The 27,321-nt window shown below is 43.1% G+C and overlaps 1 protein-coding gene across 6 annotated transcripts in view; it reads left to right on the top strand.

Annotated features, from left to right (window-relative positions):
• The window catches only part of LOC126266835 (uncharacterized), a 333,171-nt gene extending 317,677 nt beyond the window's left edge, over positions 1–15,494 (top strand). For all 6 annotated transcript variants that reach the window (XM_049971398.1, XM_049971399.1, XM_049971401.1 and 3 more), the window contains exon 4: positions 14,000–15,494. In XM_049971398.1, the coding sequence (XP_049827355.1) occupies positions 14,000–14,485 (486 nt within the window). In that variant the 3' untranslated portion in view covers positions 14,486–15,494. The remainder of the gene's footprint in view (positions 1–13,999) is intronic.
• The last annotated feature ends 11,827 nt before the right edge of the window (positions 15,495–27,321 follow it).

The raw sequence follows: 27,321 nt of genomic DNA on the forward strand, positions 1-27,321 counted from the left end.
TATTGGATGCACTTCATTTTCCTGAGATCGCAAACGTATTCAGATTTGCATTAATATTTGCTGAGAGTTATTTTGAAATCTCAAAAGAGCTGTAACTCGGCCATCTCTCAGATTGTCTGACACTCCATTTCTTGGAGCATTGTGCGCAAAGGCCACGCTAGCAACAGTCGTCCAGGTTCCCAGTGTTGGGGTTTACCCACTTCTAGTGCCTTGCTGACGGCCTTGCACCTGGCTCGCTGCCGGTCGGGGTGGCCAAGCGGTTCTAGGCGCTACAGTCTGGAACCGCGCGACCGTTACGGTCGCAGGTTCGAATCCTGCCTCGGGCATGGATGTGTGTGATGCCCTTAGGTTAGTTAGGCTTAAGTAGTTCTAAGTTCTAGGGCACTGATGACCTCAGAAGTTAAGTCCCATAGTGCTCAGAGCCATTTGAACCATTTGAACGTGTCTCGCTTGGAGCGGCCTCCCAGCTGGACCTGCCGCGACACGGCTTGAGACCTGGGCCCGCAAGCGTTCATCTCTACGTCAGATTCGTCTCACGTCGCTGCAATTTTGGGCGGCTGATTAGTGCGCCTAAATAAGCGTACCATTAGACATGGTTATCCTAGGTTGTTACTGTCCATTAGTGTACTCAAACATTAACACATCTAACCGCCTATTTATGCAAAAGATGAGGCGTTTATTTACAGCTGGTGACAGTTGGCTGTCCGTGCATCACTATTCGGTGCCCCACAGGTTTCCCTCAGTTTTCTGCCGAAACAAATTTCCTCTACAGCAGCATCGACTGAAAACAGTGGAGCTTTAGTTAAGCACTAGACCATTTACACACACATTAAACAGTAACGCCCCTCTAACATTCCTTTGTCGTACATCCGAATTTGCCATTTCAGTCTGTAAGAAACAACAGGTAGAGTTCTACCTGCTGGGAGTCCTGAGTCAAGTCACAAATCTAATCCGACACTGGAGAAGCTCGTATTTTGTTCAATAATGGCTATTGCGCCGTTGTCTACAGTGCGTTGGATCTCGTAAATGAACAGAACGAACTGCCTTGTAAAAGATGTTTGGGTGCCGGTTCCGTGTTGATTGCTATACAGAGGATCTTTCGTTCTTAGAAAACGTGTAACACATGAGCTTGAAACGTGTTCCGTATTTCTGTAATAGGTGGTCGTTAGTGATATTGTTCTATAAATGCGTACAGCTTTCTAAAACATCAACGGAAATAAAAATGAAAAGTCGATTTATATCCGCCCTTAGCAATCTTACATGTATTTGTTGTTAAGTACCGTCGCTTCATTAGTACTTCCTAGGGAGATTCTATTAAAATGCAAGCTACTGCAGAAAGTTGTTATACATGAAGTACTGAAACACGTTTCAGTAAGCCCATTTTCTTTTCTCTTGTTGTAACTACAGATATTGTTCTGGACTTCTTCAGTTTGGGAAGCTACACTCCTGGAAATGGAAAAAAGAGCACATTGACACCGGTGTGTCAGACCCACCATACTTGCTCCGGACACTGCGAGAGGGCTGTACAAGCAATGATCACACGCACGGCACAGCGGACACACCAGGAACCGCGGTGTTGGCCGTCGAATGACGCTAGCTGCGCAGCATTTGTGCACCGCCGCCGTCAGTGTCAGCCAGTTTGCCGTGGCATACGGAGCTCCATCGCAGTCTTTAATACTGGTAGCATGCCGCGACAGCGTGGACGTGAACCGTATGTGCAGTTGACGGACTTTGAGCGAGGGCGTATAGTGGGCATGCGGGAGGCCGGGTGGAGGTACCGCCGAATTGCGCAACACGTGGGGCGTGAGGTCTCCACAGTACATCGATGTTGTCGCCAGTGGTCGGCGGAAGGTGCACGTGCCCGTCGACCTGGGACCGGACCCCAGCGACGCACGGATGCACGCAAAGACCGTAGGATCCTACACAGTGCCGTAGGGGACCGCACCGCCACTTCCCAGCAAATTAGGGACACTGTTGCTCCTGGGGTATAGGCGAGGACCATTCGCAACCGTCTCCATGAAGCTGGGCTACGGTCCCGCACACCGTTAGGCAGTCTTCCGCTCACGCCCCAACATCGTGCAGCCCGCCTCCAGTGATGTCGCGACAGGCGTGAATGGAGGGACAAATGGAGACGTGTCGTCTTCAGCGATGAGAGTCGCTTCTGCCTTGGTGCCAATTATGGTCGTATGCGTGTTTGGCGCCGTGCAGGTGAGCGCCACAATCAGGACTGCATACGACCGAGACACACAGGGCCAACACCCGGCATCATGGTGTGGGGAGCGATCTCCTACACTGGCCGTACTCCTCTGGTGATCGTCGAGGGGACACTGAATAGTGCACGGTACATCTAAACCATCACCGAACCCATCGTTCTACCATTCCTAGACCGGCAAGGGAACTTGCTGTTCCAACAGGACAATGCACGTCCGCATGTATCCCGTGCCACCCAACGTGCTCTAGAAGGTGTAAGTCAACTACCCTGGCCAGCAAGATCTCCGGATCTGTCCCCCATTGAGCATGTTTGGGACTGGATGAAGCGTCGTCTCACGCGGTCTGCACGTCCAGCACGAACGCTGGTCCAACTGAGGCGCCAGGTGGAAATGGCATGGCAAGCCGTTCCACAGGACTACATCCAGCATCTCTACGATCGTCTCCATGGGAGAATAGCAGCCTGCATTGCTGCGAAAGGTGGATATACACTGTAGTAGTGCCGACATTGTGCATGCTCTGTTGCCTGTGTCTATGTGCCTGTGGTTCTGTCAGTGTGATCATGTGATGTATCTGACCCCAGGAATGTGTCAATAAAGTTTCCCCTTCCTGGGACAACGAATTCACGGTGTTCTTATTTCAATTTCCAGGAGTGTATTTCAAACTCTGTTGGTTCCAAGACAATTCATCTTGGTAGACTAATATTTGTTAATTACATTTATTAAATAGAAATAATGCTCTTCATGTTTTGTTTGGCCAACTCATAATTATTGTACCACCAACCGAAATATTTGATAGTAACTTTACGCTGCTCTTTATAATCTTTCTTCCAACGGTACTGGACACACACTTTCGTCTAAATCTTTCTAAATGCATTTCCCTTCTAGTAACCAAAATCTGTGTTCTGTTGGGGGTCATGAGGTTGCTAGGTCCTCACTTTGCACTGCGCATTATCATTGCTGACCAAAAAACTAAATAAACGAATGTTTTCAACTGCAATAACGTTTAGGAAGGGCAATTGTTTGTTATTGTGTCGAAAATTATTTCCCATCTTCACTGCTACCTACCTATCGACACGGTACAAGAAGTTTTACTTTCGCTCCAAAGTGCACTCGTTTAAATGCGTTGCGACTTAATTTTAAATTTGTTGCTTCGTATGCAGTTGACGATATCGGTACAAACTGATCACCGTTCTTCCTTCTTTCGCATTAGAATTTCTGTCGCTCCACGAACTGCCTTTCAACCTTCTTGGATATAATTCTAATTGGTTTTGTGTAACTAGTAATTTTTCATTAATGTGGTTGTCTTGTTTAGTATTGTTCATGACATACGCTGTTCCAAAAAGATTCATCCTGTTTCATAAGACTGTATCTTCTACACAAATTAAGATAGTTATGTAAATTTTGACTAAGGCAAAAGACCCATACAATCTTACAGGGTATATTTTCTGCGTGAATACACATTCAACATGGATGTACTTTGTGCAGTTAATTTAGGATCGATGTTTCCATTAACATTTTGCAAATGTTCAGTGTACCCGATACCGAACGCAGGAGAAATACGCAGATGATAGTCAAACTCGTTCCACACTTTTGCGAGCATGTCAAATGTTGTTCGTTCACCGCTGTTGCTACGCGGCGTCATAGTACACCAAAAGTTACTGGAGTGGGAGGCACACAGACAGCGTCTTTTACAAACAATCTACCAAATAAAAATCACATTATGTGAAATCAGGCTATCTCGGAGGCCAGTGTTGCAGTGCGAGATCAGATTGTTGAGGAAAGTAATGCCGCACACTTGTAATTGAATTACACCTATTGCAATGGAGAACACAAAAGGCCTTTCGTTGCTGCGTTATCGTCATTTCGACTCGACGTGCATCGGATAATTAACGCGCGAGCGAGTTTTCTGAATTATGGAGCCTCCCACCGCCAACCACGTGACCCAGCAGCTTGAATGGCACCAAAGTAAACATTTACTCGTAGTGTACATGTTAAAATTCCAAAGTTCCTGCTTCACCCATTCAAAACACACTCTTCTGAAACCACCTTGAAACACCCTGAATTCTACAGTCACAATTTTAACATTTCAATTGTTTTGACATAACGTGAACTAACACTGCGCTCTTGTCACTTCGCACGCACTAAGTTAGCTTCCTCTGACAGGCAGAGGTAACGACATTCCGTTAAATGTGCAGTGTGGGTATTTAGTTAACACAATAGATATGACTGAAAGTTGTAGTAGAGGCGTACAAGTATTATGGTTACAATGATGAAAATGGCTTTAAAACAGCTGTTTGATTGCAACAAAAGTGTCACAAGATGTTTTTTATTTATTATGCGTTTCGGGCTCTGCCCATCTTCAGATGACCTGCTTACAAATTGGTAACAAATTTTTATAATTTGCAAATTTACACAAGTGTGTTGAAAAGGACCTATGCTAAAACAGGATTGAACAGCAATATCCTTGAACTTCAATCATGTTTTAGCATAGATCCTATGACGCTTGTGTAAATTTAAGAATGTAAAAAGAATAATAATTCTGTTGCCAATTTGTCACTAGGTCATCTGAAAACGGGCAGAGCCCGAAACGTGTAATGAACAATAATACATTGGCGACCAACCAGCTATTTTAAAGCCATTTTCACCGTGCAGCTAAGACTTTTAGATGATATAAGAATAGTGGAGAGTCTCTTACAAAGTAATTTTCGTAACGCATAGTTTTCAAAATTTGAGACATGAGTGACACGCTTTAGTCAAAATGTCACCTCATGCGTCGAATCTGAGGTAAAATCAGACATCGGTGGACAACGAAGATCGATGGAAAAAGGAAATAAATTATGATTGGGATTTAACGTGTTGTTGAAGTTAGTATAGATGGAGCTCATTCTCGGATAGGCCAAGTAGTAGGAAGGTAATTGACGGCGTCCTTCCCAAACGAAGCCTAAACCTAAATCAGAACGGCCGCACGGTTATTTGAACTCCATCTTTCAGAATAAGAGGGCAGTGCCTCATTGCAGGACCCTTAGAGGAGCCGAAGAAAGAAGCAGACGGTGGGTCAATTGTTTCGAAAATGTAGCGCTCAGGCTGCACATTACACAGAGCAGCAGACCATCTCGAAAGAACGTCGCCTCCCTTCCACTGATGCCCATCTGAGTTCCCGAAGCATCTCCGTTACACTTGCGCGTTGTTGCAAACTACCATGAACAAATCCAGCCGCCCGCCTTTGAATTGGTTCTATGTGTTCCTTCAATTCGAACTGGTACGGATCCCAAACACTCTAGCAGTACTCACCAGTAGGTTACAGTAGTGTCCTATATGTGGTCCCCTTTACAGATAAACCACATTTTCCTGAAATTCCACCAATAAGCCGAAGTCGACCTTTCGGCCTTTCTACCACTGTCCTCACACGCTGGTTCCACCTCTTATCGCTTTGCAGCGTCACACTTCGATATTTAAACAACGTGACTGCGTCGAGGATTATATTAATGCCGTGTCCGACCATTACGTGTTAGTGAGTCCTACTCATCCGCATTAATTACAATTTTTCTATATTTAGAACTACCTTCCATTCATCACACCAGCTAGAAATTGTCATCTTGTATTCTCTTACAGTCACACAACTTCGACACATTACAGTACACCAAGGCATCAGAAAAAGGTGCAAATTGCGGCTCACCGTTTCCGCCGTATCATATATGTATATACAAAATAATGTCGTATCGCATTCCCTGGAGCTCACCTGACGATACCCTTGTCTTTGATGAACACTCGCCTTCGAGGACAACATACTGCTTCTTTTACGTAAGCAGTCTTCGAGCCACTGAAGTATCTCGGGAACATATTTCATTGAAACTTTTCTTTAGAAACTGATTCTCGTTTGATTTGGAACCCCTACTGGCTTGGATATTCTCTATGCACATAAACGATACAGCGGAAAGGGAGGGGGGCAGCAATTTGTACTTGCTTTCTGATGGTGCCTTGGTGTACGATGTGTCCAAGTTGTGTGACTGTAAGAGAATGCAAGATGACATAATTTCTAGCTGGTGTGATGAATGGAAAGTAGTTCTAAATATAGAAAAATTGTAATTAATTCGGATGAGTAGGACTCACTAACACGTAATGGTCGGACACGGCATTAATATAATCCTCGACGCAGTCGCGTTGTTTAAATATCGAAGTGTGACGCTGCAAAGCGATAAGTGGTGGAACCAGCGTGTGAGGACAGTGGTAGAAAGGTCTACTTCGGCTTGTTGGTGGAATTTCAGGAAAATGTGGTTTATCTGTAAAGGGGACCACATATAGGACGCTAGTGTGGCCCACTGTTCTAATTGTGCTGTTCTTTGGATTTAGGTGACTTTGTGGAATTCCAACAGAGAGAGAAACCAAATGCATCTGCCTGCGAGAATACAACATTGGCCCTGTTTTAAATGTGCAAAATGATTAAATCCTGAACTTAACGATTAATTTCTCTAATTAAGCGAAGTGATCCCTGTGCGTTAATAACCTGCCTAATAATATGAAATGGTGCCTGTGCGTTGACAATTTTTGCAGCAAACTGATCCTGAAATGAAAATATTTTCCCTCGTACCTCGTAAAGCAATTGCTTGGAAATCGGTGCTTGCTGCTCTCTGTGCGCCAGCTGCAAATCTCTAACTACAGCTGCTCAAAGTTTGGTGCAATGCTCCAGACAAAAAGTAAAATATTTTATACACCAAATAAAAATGGCTTGGATCGACGATGTGGACAATGCACTTTGGTGAAATATTCCTTTAACAAACAGTTTTTAAATTGTCTGATACTATTATTTGCATGAAATGTGTGTTCCAGTATTCATTAACATTGACAGAAGGTAACATTGATAATAAATCCTCACTCTCACTAATGTTGGGCATCATTAATAAGTACGAAAAATATCTTGCTATGAAAATTACTCAATCTTTAATGAAAATTCTAAGGTTCCCCGATATGGATGTCTGATTTAACAATGAATCATAACTACGCAACTGCAATGCCAATAAATAAAAACATTACCTTCATTCCTATTCATACTCTTTTCATTCTAAATCACTAATCAAATCCTTCTCGTCTGTTTCACAACAGTAAAATACAAATATTTTAATTAAACGCAGATGCAGCTAACTTCACGTCTACATTGCCACGAGCCCTCAGTTCGGCGTGTCTCACGATAGAACTTCCGCGCTTCTTGCTGCCCAGCAGCGATGACAAAAACAAGCACGTCTTCCAGCGACATAACTACTCTGACCAAAGACTATGCGCGTATAATAAGCGAATCAAAAGTGTCGCATAGCGTCTGAGACATCCACAGTACGTAAAAATTCTAGAACTGCAAATAACAAACTTCCAATAGACCTGTTTCAACGTGTGCTCGTACCTTCGTTAAGTCTGCAGTGGGGGCGCTGTCTCTAATGGTTTTTCGGAAATCTATAAATGTGGAATCTGCCTGTTTCACTTCATCTATAGTTCGCAGTATACCATGTTATAAAAGGGCAAGCTGAGGTTCGCACTAGGGATGCTTTCCTAAACCGCTTCTCGGTCTATATTCGAACTGAGAATATGTTAAAGTATTCTGCAACAAAACGATGTAAGTGATATTGGTCTGTAATTTTGGGGGTCCGTTCTTTTACCCTTCTTGTATACAGGCGTCACCTCCTCTTCTTTCCAGTCGCTTCGCACTGGGCGAGGGATTCACGATAAATGCAAACTAAGTAAGGGACTAATGCCGTAGAGTCATACTGCTGGAGAACAGACAAAACTTGTCTGCTCCAGTTTTATGATAGTTTTGTACTACCTTGGATGTTTGGTATACCGACTGCCAGACCATCATGATCTTCAAATATTAAACACAATGCACAAAAATTGCATAGGCCCTAAAGGCTATTCAGTGGAGCACTGAAGAGCAGCCCAGTCTCAGACTTTCTGCTGAGGCTGCCCATCGGGTGCCAGCTCCTTATGTTGCGATAAGCATAGAACATGCGCTTTTGACGCTTTCATTGTCCGAGATGCCGTGACGCAATTCATCTCGTGCAATGCACTTTCATTTAAAAAAAGTAAAATAGCATTCAAAAGAAAATAGTCAAGCTTATCTATTGTTTCTAAATAAACACAATGGATTACATTTACTTATGCTGAGAACCAGGTGCCAGTCTTGCCACCAACGCCTGCCAAAAAGATCTTCACGCATTTTGCAACAGGTTTCTAATCACTTCACCCAGCTCCGCAGCGCACTAACGTCTTCCAAACTGCGCACCTTGCTGGATCACCACTCCTGGAAGAAGCGCTGTTCCAAAGAACTGGCTTAGCCACTGTTCAAGGCAACATTTCTTGAACGAATCTTTTATTCTGTAGCGCAATGGGCGCTATTCTGAAACTTTCTATCCAATTAAAATCGTGTGCCAGACTGGGACTCGACTCAGTATCTCGCCTTTGTGCTCTTCCAGCAACGAATATCTGATGCAAAAAAAAAGTTTTACTCAATTAATTTCTCAGCATAAATGGACATGCTGTGTAATTTGTTTTGCCTAGAGGCCTCTAGAGTCACGGCATAAATATTCTCTTGCCTGTTGTGAGATGCATAATATTTATTTTCATGTAGCAAGAAATTGCGTAAGTCTATATGGGAATTAACATGAATGTATTATATTGCACTCCTCTATATTCGTTGTTAAATTTAGTAAAAAATTCATTGCTGTAAATTTTACAAAACAAGAACAAACTAACTCGTTACGTATTCTAACTCTACTACTATTGAAATGATGAACGAGACTCGTAATAAAATACAGATGTTTCAATGAGATTCATCTGATTTCACAGGGCTCCATCTTCAGCGATGGAGACAGAAACTTAGGGTACATTTTAAATCTTTATCCAAGCAAAAGACGTTTTGTGAAACTGGATGAATCTTTCTGAAACACCATCTAGGGATCAAATATCGCTAAAAAATTTAAGACTGACCCCTCACAATTTCAGTTCTGGCAATAGCTCTCACCAACTGTCCGAAGATTGCAGAAGCTTTGTGCGTAATTGCTAAGACTAATACAAACATAAGATTTCAATTTAGAGTCCAAGGCCCGGCACAATACTAAACCGCCAGAAAGTTAAACAGCGCATATTCCGCTGCAAAATGAAAGATTGATCCAGGAAACGGCACCCATTGTTGTGGCTACTGCATGTCTCCAATATCTTCCTTACTCCAGAAGTGCTAGTCCAGTGGAGTATACATAATTGGTCTGTAGCCATTTGAGAAGTGGGAATGAGGAATGGTAGAAATGACGTTGCTAGGATGAGTGACAAGTCACATCTGTACACACTATTGTCCAAAATGAAAGTAACAAACAGCTATTTTCCCCTCCTGTGTCTAATTCACTACATAATCATACAGGCGGTCAACAGGTGCCCGTACTATCTTGTTCTGCACGGAAGATGGCATTCCGTTCAACGCACAACCACGCTAACGATATCAGGACACCCAAAAAAACGGCATGGTGTTTGCCGGGTAGTCCCACATCCACATCTACAGTCGCTGTGTACAATCACAGGTAGTACTGCTCAGAGAAGACGTCTACCGACCCTCTGGGTTGGAGGGCCGTAGGAAGAATGGAAGCAGGTCAGTCACAAACTGGTGTAGCCTGATGGCTTAATGTGAATCTTTCTATTGTTTCTCGGATGTAGCGACAGTTTAGAGAGACCGAAACGGTGTCCCAAAGACCAGTGCACGGCCGACCACGTGTGACATCAAAAAGAGACCCGTTACACGGCTGTAAGGGCACGACGGTACCGCCTTAGTACAGTACAATAGGGGCAACTGGCATCTGATATCGCAGCATCCACTGTACGTCTTGTATCTAGCCGTAGGATCTGCAGAAGGATTCGACAGAGTGGCCTATGTCGGAAAACTGCTGTATTTGTACCTCTGACGCGGCTTCGCAGAAGGGAACGTCTGGAATGGAGTCATCAACATGCCACGTGGCCGGCCGAACAGTGGGAAAATGTTTCACAAATGAGTCCCGATTTGGCCCGGAAAGTGACTCAACGGATTCGCACCTGGGGGAACATGGAACACTATTTCGGGAACCGACTTCGAGGAGAATCCCTAATGGTATGGGTGGAGATTATGGTGACTACTCGAACACCTCTTCATCAAATTGTGCTGTTGAATCGTCAAGGTTTAACTGCCGTAAGGTACCGCGACGAGGACTTGAGACATCATGTGCGGTTGTTGTGAGGTGCTGTGGGCTCAGGCTTCGTGCTGATGGACGATAATGCGACCTCATAGAGCACGGGTGGTTGATGTTTTCTTGGAAACGGAGGATACTGCACACACAAAATGGCCTGCTCGCTCTGTCCGTTTGAATCCCATAGATTAACTAGGGAGACGGGTTGCATCAATGCATCACCTTAGGATCCACTAACCACTCTAAAGACTTGTGAGCAGCTCTGCAGGAAAAATTGGTATTGTTGTCTCAACATGAGATTGATATCATTCCCAGCATGCTCAGTCGTTGTCATGCCTGTATTGCTACCAGAGGTGGTCACACACTATACTGGGCACATTAACCAGTTTTCGGAATATCTGTGCAAATCACTTAAGTTAGAAGAAAACGAAGAACATTTATGCCTACCGTTACGCATGCTGCAGTTGATTACGTTCTGTATTCTTTGCATTACTTCTACTGTACTATCAACTGTTTGTAGTGTCTGGCATAATTATCGGGACCTTAAATTTCCGTTTGTTACTTTAATTTTGGACACCAGAGTAGCTCAGTTGGTAAGTTCCCCACAAAAAGCCACATGATCGGAGGCTGGGTCCGTGTGGTTGTAACACGCCCGGGAGTACAATTTGGTGGGTGAATTGTTTTTAAACTGTTTCGGACCGTTGCTTGACCGTGCGCCCTGTCCACACCACGTACCTGATAATCCCGCGGCGGTCGTATTGTCCTGCTGCACACTGCTGTTGGCTTGCCTGAAATTATCTATCGAAATATGCAAGCGCGTAAGAGGAGCAACGTTAACCACAACACTGTTTTCCGTCTGGTATGAATATCTATATTCTGGGACAATATGGAAATCACAGGTTGCACTGTTTACACTCTAAGTCGTAAATGTTTATCCCAATTGACAGTCCTGATTATCTGTCCACAATATCATTCTGACGAGCGTACACGTAAACGACACGACGCGGGTGATTGTTGATGGTGCGGAAGCCGAATGATAGCACGAAAGTTCTTACGCTCGTCACAAATACAGATGTGTGGTAATAGTCCTCCTTGTCACTAGTAATGATATAACACAGCTCGTAAAGTTGATTTTTCAGCCCTCAGTTCTCACATGTACTAGCGTGCGCGTAACCGTCGTGGCGCGGCTGATTGTTGATAATGCGGAAAGACGATGATCGAACGCACGTCCTCACGCTCACTACAAGACACTGGCAATCAATTGCTCTCTTTTGTGGTGAATAGTGTTACTAACTCACATTAATTCCCTCTTGGAGATCGACCACGGCGCGGATGATTGATACAGTAGGGCACGACACGCAACGAGAGGATACACAAATACGTTATCAGCAGCACTGCACATTTTTAAATTACTTCTTGACCGCACTTTCCTCTGAATCATTTACTTATCACTTTGCTGTAATAGCGTGGAAGGAGTATATCGAGGGTCTATATAGGGGCGATGTTCTCGAGGACAATATTATGGAAATGGAATAGGATGTAGTTGAAGATGAAATGGGAGATGTGATACTGCGTGAAGAGTTTGACAGAGCGCTGAAAGACCTAAGTCGAAGCAAGACCCCGAGAGTAGACTACATTCCATTGGAACTACTGACGGCCTTGGGAGAGCCAGTCCTGACAAAACTATACCATCTGGTCAGCAAGATGTATGAGACAGGCGAAATACGTTCAGACTTCAAGAAGAATATAATAATGCCAATCCCAAATAAAGCAGGTGTTGACAGATGTGTAAATTACTGAACCATCAGTTTAATAAGTCATGGCTGCAAAATACTAACACGAATTCTTTACAGACGAATGGAAAAACTGGTAGAAGCCGACCTCGGGGAAGATCAGTTTGGATTCCGTAGAAATGTTGGAACACGTGAGGCAATACTGACATTACGACTTATCTTAGAAGAAAGATTAAGGAAAGGCAAACCTACGTTTCTAGCATTTGTAGACTTAGAGAAAGCTTTTGACAATGGTGACTGGAATACTCTCTGACGGCCGGTGTGGCCGAGCGGTCCTAGGCGCTACAGTATGGAACCAGGCGACCGCTACGGTCGCAGGTTCGAATAATGCCTCGGGCATGGATGTGTGTGATGTCCTTAGGTTAGTTAGGTTTAAGTAGTTCTAAGTTCTAGGGCACTGATGACCTCAGCAGTTAAGTCCCATAGTGCTCAGAGCCATTTGAACCATTTGGAATACTCTTTCAGATTCTGAATGTGGCAGGGGTAAAATACAGGGAGCTAAAGGCTATTTACAATTTGTACAGAAACCAGATCGCAGTTACGAGTCGAGGGACATGAAAGGGAAGCAGAGGTTGGGAAGGGAGTGAGACAGGGTTGTAGCCCGTCCCCGATATTATTCAATCTGTATATTGAGCAAGCAGTAAAGGAAACAAAAGAACAGTTTGAAGTAGGTATTAAAATCCATTGAGAAGAAATAAAAACTTCGAGGTTTGCCGATGACATCGTAATTCTGTCAGAGACAGCAAAGGACTTGGAAGAGCAGTTGAACGGAATGGACAGTGTCTTGAAAGGAGGGTATAAGATGAACATCAACAAAAGCAAAACGAGGATAATGGAATGTAGTCGAACTAAGTCGGGTGATGCTGAGGGAATTAGATTAGGAAATGACACTTAAAGTAGTAAAGGAGTTTTGCTATTTGGGGAGCAAAATAACTGATGATGGTCGAAGTAGAGGTGATATAAAATGTAGACTGGCAATGGGAAGGAAAGCGTTTCTGAAGAAGAGAAATTTGTTAACATCGAATATAGATTTAAGTGTCAGGAAGTCATTTCTGAAAGTATTTGTATGGAGTGTAGCCATGTATGGAAGTGAAACATGAACGATAAATAGTTTGGACGAGAAGAGAATAGAAGCTTTCGAAATGTGGTGCTACAGAAGAATGCTGAAGATTACATGGGTAGATCACATAACTAATGAGGAAGTATTGAATAGGATTGGGTAGAAGAGAAGTTTGTGGCACAACTTGACCACAAGAAGGGATCGGTTGGTAGGACATGTTCTGAGGCATCAAGGGATCACCAATGTAGTATTGGAGGGTAAAAATCGTAGAGGGAGACAGAGATAAATACACTAAGCAGATTCAGAAGGATGTAGGCTGCAGTAGGTACTGGAAGATGAAGCAGCTTGCTCAGGATAGATTAGCATGGAGAGCTGCATCAAACCAGTCTCAGGACTGAAGACCACAACTGTAATAGCACTTGTAGCAACACCTGAACTTGCAAACTAACAATGCCTCTCACATGCACAGCTACAGACTACACAACATAACAGTTCCGTGTCCCGCGCTCGAATCTGCAGACGCGGCTGCCCGCAAAGATACTCCACAACTAAGCCAGCGATATGACAGTACACTTACGCTGTCGCGGCGGAATGGTGGTGGACAGGGGGAGAGACCGCTCGGTTAGGCGGGTCTCACTCTAATCTAGCAGAATGTTTCAAAACAGCACACTTTTCCTGCATTTGTAAGATTAATTTTGAACTGTCCTATGACCCAGCATCAGCCTTGCCCTCGTTTGTCCGCAGGCTGACACGAGCGGCCTGGACCTGATAGAGCTGGGCGAGAACGTGGTGCGCGCGCAGCAGCGGCAGCAGCACCCGCCGCGCACGCCGTCCAGTTTGGCGGCGAGCAGCACACCCAGCGTGCTCGAAGTCGACACAGAGACGCTCAGCAAGGACGGCGCCGGATCGCCCACCATCTCGCTGCACCCGCCGCCCACCTACGAGTCCATCTTCGGCTGCTTCGACATGGCGGACCTGCCGCCCTCCTACGACGAGATCCTCCGCCAGATCGAGATGCGAGAGTTTCGCGTCGCCAGCAGAGGCGGCGGCAGCGACGGCGGGGGCGGCGATGGCGACACCGGAGGTGGCGGCGAAGAGGAGTGCCTGGCACCTAACGGCCCCCCGCCGGAGGCGGATAGCCGCCAGCCGGAGGCGCAACCGCTCACTGCGACGATAGCGGAGGCGGAGGAAGATTACGAGCCGGGCGACATACGAGAGAGCAGGGTGTAGCGCGCGAGCTCCCGTCGCCCGAGACAGTTTCTTGAGGCACCGACAGGTGTCTGCGGGATTTTAAGGACGTTTCCAGTTGACGCATATCCGTTTATCGCATTTTGTGCAGACAATATTGTAGAATGGTAGCCCGAACGTATATTTTGTATTTATTGAGACCACGCTTCGACGGTTACTTCAGATCTGCATCCGCAGCTTTCTCGCTCATAATGTTGTCTTACCTTTCTTTTCGGCGCCTTTTCGTAAGAGACGGCAGAAAACAGTGGCGGAATATCGGACTGTAACAATCTTTGAGAAAATAGAGTACAACGATCGCGCAAACAGTCTCAGATAGTACAGTAGTTTGTAGCTTAAATAAACGCTCAACAACGAACGTGATGTTCGCAAAATCGTACAATATTTTCCATACGTAGGAAGATTTTTTATTATGTACTGAATATACAAAACATTTCACAAGTTTCAGTGTTTAAAATAAAATCCTCTCGATGGGTTTATCAATATTGTACAAAATAATTATGAATTGCGAAGTAGAGAGATGGATTACTTTTATCGAAAATTACATAAGACATGAATTTATTCGTAAGTTTCTAACTGCTAATTAAGAACGTTGGATCTCTTTTTTATTTTCAGTCGTATTTGTTCCGATCCAAACTTGCGCAGAAATTACTTATTTCTTAATGAAATATTAAGGCATACAAAACCGTGAGAGCGAGTGTACACAGATTATTATTTAAATTTCGACGAAAGTTTTTGTCGCTCTCGCTTTGCCCTTTTACTTCTCCGGTTAAATTTCTGATATTCAAACATACATTGCTGTCAGTAAACTGTAATTACTCTAACATTTGTCCAAATTCTAAATGTCGGAAGATATCTTTTGTCTTCTCTGAATTGATTGTACAGCACTTACATAAGACGATCGCTTGAAGATTCAAGCATACTGTAAGCTTTTGCAATTTCTCTGTAAAAACTCTGTTTTTCATTGTCCGATAAAATCTATATCATGCTGAAACACGCATTGTAAATTTAAACAAAAAACTACAATTTTCAAACAAATTATATGGTAATCTAGATAATATGGCACTTAAAAGAATAAAAATCTAGTCCAGTAATTGTAATTATTTGTATGAATTATGTTAGGATGCAAAATTCAGTTGCTCCATTCTCGTCATGGTCAAAGATACCATTGGCATGGTAGTGAGAAGCAATTTCATAGCAACTTAGGATGCATGTCAGTAAACAGACCTTTTCGTGATTCATGCTGACACCATGTACTGATCCATTAGTGCGTTTGGACCTCTAAATCTTCAACAAACTTGAGTACCAATATATTAGTAAAGTGGTCACACGATATACTGTGGTTCAAATTGCGAAGAAATTCTTCTGAAAACAGTGCCATGTTCCTCTCACAATTCCAATAATGTTGTGAAAAGAAACGAAATATAACCAAATGTAAGTTTCCCGTGTCCTAGCCAAGGTAGAAACAGTCCTTCAGCAGAGTGGACAACTTACTGTAGCGATAACACCATAACTAGATACTTTACACCTCACAAAACTTTAGTCTTAGTAGTACTGGTGCACTTTTGAAACTCATCTTTACGTTGCTGTTTCCATTCAACAAGGAAAAGAAGAAAACCCGAAAATGTCAGGAAACTAGGTACATTTCTAAGGCTATTAGAACGGAATGTACTGAGAAGATCAAATAGATATTAAGTGCTTCTTTAGGGTAAACTACAATAGAAAGACAAATAATTGTCTGCCAGTCACTCTCTACGATGAAGCTTTTATATTTCTGACTTCGATGGATGTTCTCCTTTGCACACTGATTACATAGTGTCGCTCCCATTGAATCACATTAACTGAGCTGAAATAAATGGGGCTATTGAGGACGAAATCAATGAAGAGCATTGGCACCAAAAGAGATCAGTGAAATTTGTTCAGAAATGCTGAACAAACAAGTTAATGTATATACCGTGACAAAAGAATATTCGTATCAGATCGGTATTAGAACATCTGTTTCCTCCTTACCTCGAGCAGTCACACGACTCCGGGCCCCACACACATTTTCATTTCTTGCGATATAGTCGTTACTTTGCAGGTTCATGGCTTGTGAACAGATTTCACCAGTATCACTTCACGTCGTTAAATTATGCTGATTTCGTCCCCGTTGATTCTTTTCATTTCAGTAAATTTAATTCAGTTGGTACATATGATTTTAAATTTGGTGCGTATTACATATGTAACACTGTAAACCGCAGACCTCCAACAAATAGTATCCCCTGGTGGTATTCCCAAATTTACCTTGGGATATTTGGGCGTAGTGTTTGCAAGTATCAATGACATCGAAAATTAGTCTGGCTTCGAGGCTTGCTCGGAGAGCCTAATGGCTAGGGCGATTCATCGCCGTAAGCACGATATTCCGGGTGGAACTCCGGTCTCATACAAACTTTGTCACATATTACAGTTTCATCCCATCTCTTGCCAAAGTACTTCTTCAAAAGGACTCGGCATCCCATTTGATAGGCTAACCGTAATTGCAGACACATTCGGCATTGCTGAATGTGCGGCGTAAGTAGAAATGGAATTAAAGCTCTACTGTCGTGTCCTGCAGGGTCTTCTGCCCTCTTAGCATTAATGTACACAATTACTACGTTCTCTTAGCATACCAGTTTATACAAAGTGTATGAGAAACGACTAAGTTAATACTTTATTACGATATAGAGCTGTAGAGAACCACCACAGGTAAACTAATAACGCTGCAAATAGTTTGTTTTCTGTCAACAGTGAACAATTGTGTGTTTGAGTTGGAAAGAGCTTACTTGTGTTATGGGATATAGTTTACTCTTCAACGCATTACTCACTGGACCTGCTGCATTGGAGAGCCACAAGATGACCTGCTGCAGATCGGACCGTCAGAAAGTCAGATGTTGATATTTTCTATTCCTTTACTTAAAGTTCACAGGCTTTGGCCATTTTGAATATATTACAAGGAAACTTGATAGTATCACTAATTTACGCAATATTGGGAAACTACACTGCTTTGATAAACTTAAGGACGAGCTGGATGAAGTAACAACATATCAACATCTCCATGGAAGTCAATGAAAGAGGGGAGCATGTTGCCAGAAGTCTCCCAGTTGTGCACAGAAAGTTTGACGGTACGTGGCGTAAGTTCAGCGTGCTGTAGCTTCAAATGGGGCTGGACCCGCAACACGATGCAGTTGAAAGAAAGGGAAATATCTCTCTCTCTCTCTCTCTCTCTCTCTCTCTCTCTCTCTCTCTCTCTCTCTCTCTCTCTCTCTCTCTCTGTGTGTGTGTGTGTGTGTGTGTGTGTGTGTGTGTGTGTGTGTGTGTGTGTGTGTGTGTGTGTGTGTGTGTAGAGCTCCGAACCGTAGGCATCGCATCCCGAAGGAGAGGAGTCGACTACGGTCAACTACGGCAGCAGATGACCGCTACATTGTGCAACAGAGAAGAAAAGGATGCAGCGGCAAACAAATTTAACAAGACTTCAAGGGTAACACAGCCAGGAAATTTGTCGAACATGATCTTTTGGTGGTCCAGCTGTTATGATGTGGAGAGTGTGATGGATGGGCGTGTACACTCGTACTTCCAAATCTTTGTAACTAGCACACACACCAGTCAACATTGTTGTGGCACTACTCCTTTCCGTGGCCAGCACTTCATTTTTATGGATAAGTCTGCAATTGTGTCGAACAATGCAGATGGGGTTCTTGGAACGCGAGGATATTCTGGGAAAGGAATGGCCTGGCATTTCCTCTTAAATCCGATCGAGCGCATATGGGATGCGCTGGGGAGATGTATTAAAGCATCTTCACAGGCACCGACTGTGGAGCAGTTGTCAACTGCGCTGTTGGAATAATGGGACGTCCAATCACAAGAAATTCTTAGGAAATCACGGAAAGACGTTGCAGAAGATGCACTGCCGTCTGGGTTAATAACTTACTCTGTCAAGAACCAGACCCCTCCTTTTGTAATGTTCAGCGGAACATCATAAATCGTGCTGACTTCAGTGTAATCATAATCTTTAAATAAGTCATTTAAGTTCGTCTCATTGCGAATTTCTTTAATTTTTCTCGCCTCTACTGTAGCAGTTCTTCCTATGCATGATCCAGATTTTATCGAGCTACGTTACTTGGCAGTGGCACCTCTTGCGAAAGTTACTTTCATCCATAAGTTTTGTACATCAGTTTCAGTAGCACAAAGGGTCAACAGCCATGTTGCATTGGTCAGTGACGAACCTCACGTTTACAGCAGACCGATTATCGCTGCTGAGACGGCGGCGGTGAAGCCTTAGAGTACAACACTGTCTCAAACTCGTTGTAGCCGCTGCTCGTCCGACGGAGTGCTGACGGATGCTGTGTGTTGACAGCCGAAGGGCGTACAGTTCCTACAGGATACGATGGCCAATGCACAGTGACCTGTCTTCATTCAAAACACCGGACGAGTTCATTCGTTTTTTCGGATGGGGAGGCTGACAAGTGTTTTCCACATTTCGACCAGTCAGTGATGACAGCATAGAGGCGCGCACCACGGAATCTTTCTCAAACGATTTTATACAAACTATTCGGTAAAAATTTTTGCTTTATTTATAGCTTTAGTCAGGTTCATGATGTGCCCATCATTTCGTAAATAGCCATAGTTATTTTGATATTTAGGTGAAAGTGTGTAGCGAAACAAGAGGTCGCTATGATGTTAAATTTGGTGCCTATTACATATATTGACGCATATTAAATTTATCTAACGTACTAAATTTTTCTTTAGGCTAGGATAGAGAGAGATGTTACCAGTTTCAAGAAAATTGATCTGATCTAGCACACTCATTTGCGACCACGCTGCTCCAGCGATAAAGGCAGAGTGAAATGTCTCAAACATTCCATATACTCCACAAACAGTTTCAGATATCGAAGTGAAATATTGGGAAATGATAGCACGTAAAGAGGAGAGTATTTTACAATATCGTTATTACGTAAAAATTCATTGTCTACTGTGTCATTACAACTACTACAGACCTTTTCGGTGAACGTAATTTTTAATGTCCGACAGCTGGTGAAACGAGAAACACTACGGGTTCTGAAACAATGTATGTGAAGACTTTACACGTTGTTTATCTATTGAGAATGTGCTTTTGCATAAGTTGCTGAGTTTACATTTCCTCAGCCTCAGTTGTTGTTGTTGTTGTTGTTGTTGTTCTTGTTGTCTTCAGTCCTGAGACTGGATTGATGCAGCTCCCCATGCTACCCTATCCTGTGCAAGCTGCTTCATCTCCCAGTACCTACTGCAACCTACATCCTTCTGAATCTGCTTAGTGTATTCATCTCTTGGTCTCCCTCTACGATTTTTTACCCTCCACGCTGCCCTCCAATGCTAAATTTGTGATCCCTTGATGCCTCAGAACATGTCCTACCAACCGATCCCTTCTTGTGGTCAAGTTGTGCCACAAACTTCTCTTCTACCCAATCCTATTCAATACTTCCTCATTAGTTATGTGATCTACCCATGTAATCTTCAGCATTCTCCTGTAGCACCACATTTCGAAAGCTTCTATTCTCTTCTCGTCCAAACTATTTATCGTTCATGTTTCACTTCCATACATGGCTACACTCCATACAAATACTTTCAGAAATGACTTCCTGACACTTAAATCTATATTCGATGTTAAATTTCTCTTCTTCAGAAACGCTTTCCTTCCCATTGCCAGTCTACATTTTATATCCCCTCTACTTCGACCATCATCAGTTATTTTGCTCCCCAAATAGCAAAACTCCTTTACTACTTTAAGTGTCTCATTTCCTAATCTAATTCCCGCAGCATCACCCTATTTAATTCGACTACATTCCATTATCCTCGTTTTGCTTTTGATGATGTTCATCTTATACCCTCCTTTCAAGACACTGTCCATTCCGTTCAACTGCTCTTCCAAGTCCTTTGCTGTCTCTGACAGAATTACGATGTCATCGGCAAACCTCGAAGTTTTTATTTCTTCTCAATGGATTATAATACCTACTCCAAACTGTTCTTTTGTTTCCTTTACTGCTTGCTCAATATACAGATTGAATAACATCGGGGACGGGCTACAACCCTGTCTCACTCCCTTCCCAACCTCTGCTTCCCTTTCATGTCCCTCGACTCATAACTGCGATCTGGTTTCTGTACAAATTGTAAATAGCCTTTCGCTCCCTGTATTTTACCCCTGCCACCTTTAGAATTTGAAAGAGAGTATTCCAGTCAACATTGTCAATAATAAATTTAATAAAACAGCGTTTCAGAATTGTCCCAGAATTGTCTGCACAGTATGTCAGTGAAGTGAGACAGTATAAACTCATGTGTGTTTTGGAAAAAGAAGCAAATTTTGGCATGGCAACCAGAGAAATGTGTAGGTTTTACTTCTCTGAAAGTTACAAATGGTTAACAAGCAGAGTGAAAATAAATCGCTGCACTTTCAGCGGAATTATTGTTTGGCACTAACGAAAGTTGAGGTAACATATCTTTTTGAATGGTCACCATTCAAATATGGGTGTGGAGAGGCCCCAATTAATATTTACAAAAGAATGTGAGCTTAGGCCTGAGTTTACAACGGTACTTCCCCTTCAGCGCTCGGTGTTTCCTCTGCAGCGCTCTGAGCGACTCCTCCATAACTGCCGCTCTCCATTTTGCGCGCACTAAAGCAGTCATCTCGTTCGTGTCTGCTGTCGAAGACTACCGGAGATGTGCTGGAAGTAGACTGCGTGCAAACACAACAGCGCACGCAGGTTGCTATGGTAGAATGCACCTGTACAAACTTCAGCTGCGGAAGCGAGTAGTGTGTCGCCATCCACTGACGTCTCATAGACTGTCTTCCCACGACGACTCGGAACTCGTATTTCCTCCACTTCTCTTCTAGCGACATCCTGGAACCATCGGTCTCCACGATGAGGTATTCTGTCCTATTATATGATTTGTTAAGACGTCAAAGTCTTCCCGTGTAGAATACTTTTCTGTTAACCGTGTTTATCGGAGTGGGACGAAGTCTTATAAGAAGTATCATTTCTTTTTTAATATAGCTTTGTATTGGTATAATTACTCTGTATTACGTTGAATATATTGCGCTGGATCGTTTTATCTGGCCTAGAGAGAAGAGATGACTTAAGCTGTGGCGTATAATTTGTCGTCATAGATCACAAGCTGTTTAAGACAGAAAACAACAAAGTGTCGATTTGAAAAACAAAAAAATCTGTTATTCTTCAATTTTGCTTTAGTGTATTGACTTGGATCCAATATCCAAACACCGATAGCCGTAATATTTGTCACTTAACCTTGATTATGCAAGCTGAGTATGCATTTGACTAACTTAAGAGTGTCGCTTTCTATGCCCCAAGATAGCTTACGTCCTTAAAAACCGAACTGATCTCAAGCACTGTCTATACATTTTGCAATTACGACTATTCATCACTGATTACTTTTAAAAAAATCTGTTTTTGTCAATTTTTGGACTCGGATAGTTTAAAGAAATCACTGGTTTCAGACCACCGTTCTTCTTAAACAGTTTCAAATCAAAACTTTGAAAAAATTCAGTTTCGTCAAACTTACGACTTGCGTAGTAAAATACTTTTCAAAAACACTTCAGTAATAAGAAATGACTTCAGTATCTTCTGTGGACTTTCTTTTCACATTAGTTCTCAATGTTTCCAATGTAAAGGTTTGAAATGTTTGAAAGAAAGAACCATGTAAATAGCTTTTGATTAAGTTACCCAAGAAAAACTTCAACACAAGTCTTGTTTTTTTAATTTTTTTTTCAACGATGCGACTGGTTTTATTTTCTCTCAAAGAGTAATCTCACGAATATCGCACATGTCAACGGCTCGAGAGTCAACTGTAATTCTTTACAATATTTTTCGTTTTGCAATTCATTAACAATGAATACAGAGGTTCAAGACAATGGTGGAGCGATGTTCTCGCCGGTGATAACCGCCAATTCTGTTTGCTGAAGTGACCCACACCGCCAGACGTTGCTTCGCGGGGAACACCCTGTCTGCATTCTCCTCGGATTACGTGGAACAAATTTTAAGTACATACATTTAACAAACATTTATTGAAATTATTAGTGTAAATAGGAGTTACTGAGTTTGCTCAAGAGGAGAAATACAGTAGCGCCCATCCAAATTTTCATAATACGAGGGCTATGCTGAAAGTTTTTAGCAGCCCGTAAACCGTAAGGTGGAAGACAATGGGGTGGTTTTCATTCGAAAGAGCGATGTTTTTCGACGCGAGCGCGAAGCCTCTGGCTAGCGGTGATTTCCCCCCCCCCCCCCCCCCCCCCCCCTTCCAGCGAGGTAAGAAAGCACAGGCAGTGCTGAGCCCTTTCGCGTCATGATGTTTTACGATTATAAATAGGGTTTAAGTTCCGAAGAATGCCATTCTTTTTTGCTGCGTGTTTTGGTGAAGATTCCCCTTCTAGGACCACAGTTGGAAACTGGTTTCGCGAGTTTTCGACGGGTCGGCAGTCAATTGAAGATGAACCTCGTCCCGGTCGGCCAACAACAGCTGTGACTCCTGAAAACATTGATGCTATAAGGAAAATGATCAAAGAAGATCCACATCTTAAATTTTGCGACATTGAAGGGACCCTAAATATTGGATCAACAGCACCACAGACCACCGTTGATAGTCACTTAGGCCTTACTAAGAGATGTGCCCGTTGGGTGCCACATTCCCTGACAGAAAGCCAAAAGGAGGCGAGAGTGGACTGGTGTCGTTTCATGCTCGAAAAATTCAATGGAGGGCAGTCCCAAGACACCTACAATATCGTCACAGGTGATGAAACGTGGGTCTACCATTATGACCCTGGAACGAAGAGACAGTCTTCTGTGTGGTGCTTTCCAGGGGAGGAACCACCCACAAAGGTTCGACAAAGTCTGAGCTCTGGAAAAAAAAAAGATTGTGGCAGTTTTTTTTTCACGAAGATCGGCCATCTCTGTGACCTTGGACACACGTCGTACAGTCAACGTGAATGGTACGTGAACGATTGTCTCCAAAAGTCATCGTCACATGGAAGTCACAGCATCCAAAGTCCAAGAATGGGCGCCTTCTGCTGCATCACGACAATACATCTACGCACAGGGCTGCCAGAACGATGGACTTTCTGGAGAAGGAAAAAGTGCGAGTGTTACATCTCCCCTATTCACCTGACCTGGCCGCCTGTGACTTTTTTTCTGTTCCCTAAGGCTAAGGAAAAACATCGAGGGCAGTGGTTTTCATTAGATGAAGAGGCCATTGCAGCGTACGAGAGTACACTTGGTGACATCCCCTCGCCAGTACCAGGTTTTTACTCTCAGCAATAAAGGTTAATTAAAAACTCCTACACTTAACAATATGTTTGAGGATTAAAAATGAACATAGACGGTTGCCCTAGGTAAACAGCCATAAACTTAAAGAGGAATCTGAAACGTTGTTCTCGCGAAACACTGTTGTGCAAATTTAGAGAATCGTAATTCGAGAAAAACTGAGAGACAATTTTGCTGGCACCACAGTGTATACCGCGACGGAATCACGAGAATAAGATAAGAGAGAATCTGGCATGTACTGAGATATACAGATCGTTACTTTTCCTTGCCTCAATGAGCAACTATTTCTATATTTGGTTGTAAACAACAATATATTGTCGACTTCCTACTTAATATTTCGATTAATTTGGACTCTAGTTGCAATAGTTCCACTGTTAAACATCAGATTCACAATTCGCTACGTGGAAATGTTAGGGAGTCATATATTACAATTAACAGGAAGTGTAGAACCGTAAACTGATACGGATTCGCTTTTGCATCCGAGTTTATCGCTGATACAGTGAGAACGGCTACCTCCCCGTATAATACGAGATGGAGAGATGACACTTGGCACAAGAAGAGGAAACATATGCGATCATGGCGGGAACAATCCCTGTGCTGAGCTATAAGGAAAATTACTCCCAACCCATACACATGGACACATGAGTTATCCCAGCAGAAGCTAAATGCTCACTGGAGGAAGAAACCACTGCATGAGATAAGAGGCCAGTCTGCACAGCCGCTAAGCTAAGCAGCTCGTCAACAGATGAGATATTAAGTAAGGCAGTCAGTCCTTAAACGCTAGGAAGTTTCGGATCTACAAATATACAGAGCCCAAACTCGTTCTTTTAACTTGGTATGCGACCATGGACGCTCTTTCATGTGGTTTATTACACACTTCAAAAGGTCAGTGATAAATCATACATTTTTTAACTTGTACATTTATTCGCCTGGACTTCTCAATCCTTAATGGAATGAAATCTCCCACTTCGAAGCTGACAGGCCCTAATTTTTCATCGTACCACCACCTCATTTTTGTCAGCGCTCTTCCCTCAGTCTTTTCTTAGGCAAACCTTTCTTTTCTTGTAAAGCCAATCCTCTAACTATACACATCTCTTTAGTTTAGACACAATGATATTTATAGTACGACCATCATTACCGGTTTTGGTCATACATGTCCATCTTCAGGAAAAGAACAAATTTAAATTACAAACTTGAAATCTATATAAGTTTTGTCACCTCTATTTGTAATTAAAATAAAAATCAAAATACATACGGCTCATTCCTGTACTAATAGGTGGCGTATGGTGAATAAACCATTGTCATAACGCCGAAACTGGCGCTGACTGTTATGTTATAAATACGACTGTGTCTGAAACATAAAGGAACATATAGTTAGTCACATTTCTCCACAGACAGACAGGCAGGCTGACATTTTTTTAATTCTCTGACTACGAGAAATTCTACATTTCGTATTTATATTCCTGTTGTACTTAAACTTATCGTTAGTTTGCAAGGAGCGAACTCTGTGGCCTCGTTTACAAGTTATTAACACTTTCGCTGCGGCTGGCGCTTATAAGCGTCCGCACTCACTGTCGGATTACTCAGTCTAGTTGGAGCGTCTAGGCTAGCATCAAAGCGTGTACACTTCTGTGTGGTCAGTTATCGAACGTATGTTGTTCGTAATGGCGACTAATGAACAAACACCTGGATCTTCCAATGTGAAAAGGAGCAGGAAAAGTGTTAAATTGACAGAGGAACAGTTACTTAGTGTACTAGGCGACAGTGATTTTCTGTGCAGTGAGGACGAGGCGTACCACGGAGATTGTCATTTAGAGGCTGCAGAAGAATTGCAGAGTGATGATAGCGTGGTCGAATCCTCTTTCGTGACAGTTCCGAATCTGACGATACGGGTCACGACGATTGCGTGGAAATCGACGACAAAGAGCCCGACCTGTCACACGGAGATAATCCACGTGATTCCTGGCATACAGAACCACATAATATGCAGTATCACCCATTCACGAAGGAAGAAGTTTTTGCAAATTCATCTTGCTGGCAATTCCCCTATGGATTTCTTCAGACTATCGGTAACAGACGAATTCTCCTATGGATTTCTTCAGATTATTGGTAACAGACGAATTGTTGCAACTTGTAGTTGACGGAACGAACGATAACGCAGTCAACATATTGCTGAGCGAAAACACAAAAGAGGGATCTAGGTTCTGTAAATGGAAACCTCTAAGTATAGGCGAATTACTAGTTTTCCTGGGTGTTTCGTTACATGTGGGTAACGTTAAATATCCGCGATTACAAGACTACTGGAAGAAAGAACCGCTGTTTGAGGATAGAGGAATAGCGATGAGTATATGCAGAGACCGGTATCTGATCATATTACGCTCTCTGCATTTTACAAAAAAATCCACATCCAGGAAACCCGATACGAAACGATCGTTTATATAAGATACGACCTATATTGGACTACATTAACACGAGAATGTCTAAAGTGTATTACCCGGGAAGAGATTTATCAATAGATGAATCAATAATTCTTTTTGAGGGGAAGATCGTCATTTAGACAACACATAAAAAGCAAACGTAATAAATATGGCATTAAGATGTACATGCTCAACAATCCAGGCGGTTTCATAAATAATTGCGCTGTATACACGGGAAGTAGTAGAGATACGGGGGGGAAAGGTCACGCTGAAAAGGCCGTTTTGCATTTGATGGCAGAAAAGCTGCATGATGGTCACCACATTTACTTTGACAATTATTATAACAGTTTTCATTTAGCTACAACTCTGTTGAACCTAAAAACACTTTCCACGGGTAATCTGAAATTAAATAGGAAATATACCCCCAGGGACGTTGTATAGACTAAACTTGGGAGAGGAGAGACAACTGAGCGGTATTGTAATGGAGTTATGATTGGAAAATGGAAGGATCGACGAGATGTTTCCTACATTTCTACACAACATCTAAATGTTGTGGAGCAAGTGACGATTGCACGCCAGCAAATAGTTACGAAACCTTTGCCTATTACTAAGTGTAATAAACGAGATCAGATGTTATCGGATTATTTATGTGAACGAAAGACTATCCGCTGTCCCCCTCCCCTCCTCGCCCCCCTTGAACCATACACCATGACGTCGGTGGGGAGGCTTGCGTGCCTGAGAGCTACAGATAGTCCTATGGTAGATGCAGTCCCACAGGAGTGATATCTGTTGAGAGGTCATGATCGTGTGGTTCCTGAAGAGGGGCAGCAACGTTTTCAGTAGTTGCAGGGGCAACAGTCTCGATGATCGACTTATCCGTCCTTGCATCACAACCAAAACGGTCTTGTTGTGCTAGGACTGCTAACAACTAGAAGCAAGAGGGAACTGCAGCCGTAATTTTTCCCCAGGACTTGCAGCTCTCCTATATGGCTGAATGGCGATGGCATATTCCTGGGTAAAACATTCCAGAGGTAAAATGGTCCCCCACTCGTATCTCCGGGAGGGGATTACTCAGCAAGAT

Source organism: Schistocerca gregaria, chromosome 4, assembly GCF_023897955.1.
Source record: "Schistocerca gregaria isolate iqSchGreg1 chromosome 4, iqSchGreg1.2, whole genome shotgun sequence".
NCBI lineage: Eukaryota > Metazoa > Arthropoda > Insecta > Orthoptera > Acrididae > Schistocerca > Schistocerca gregaria.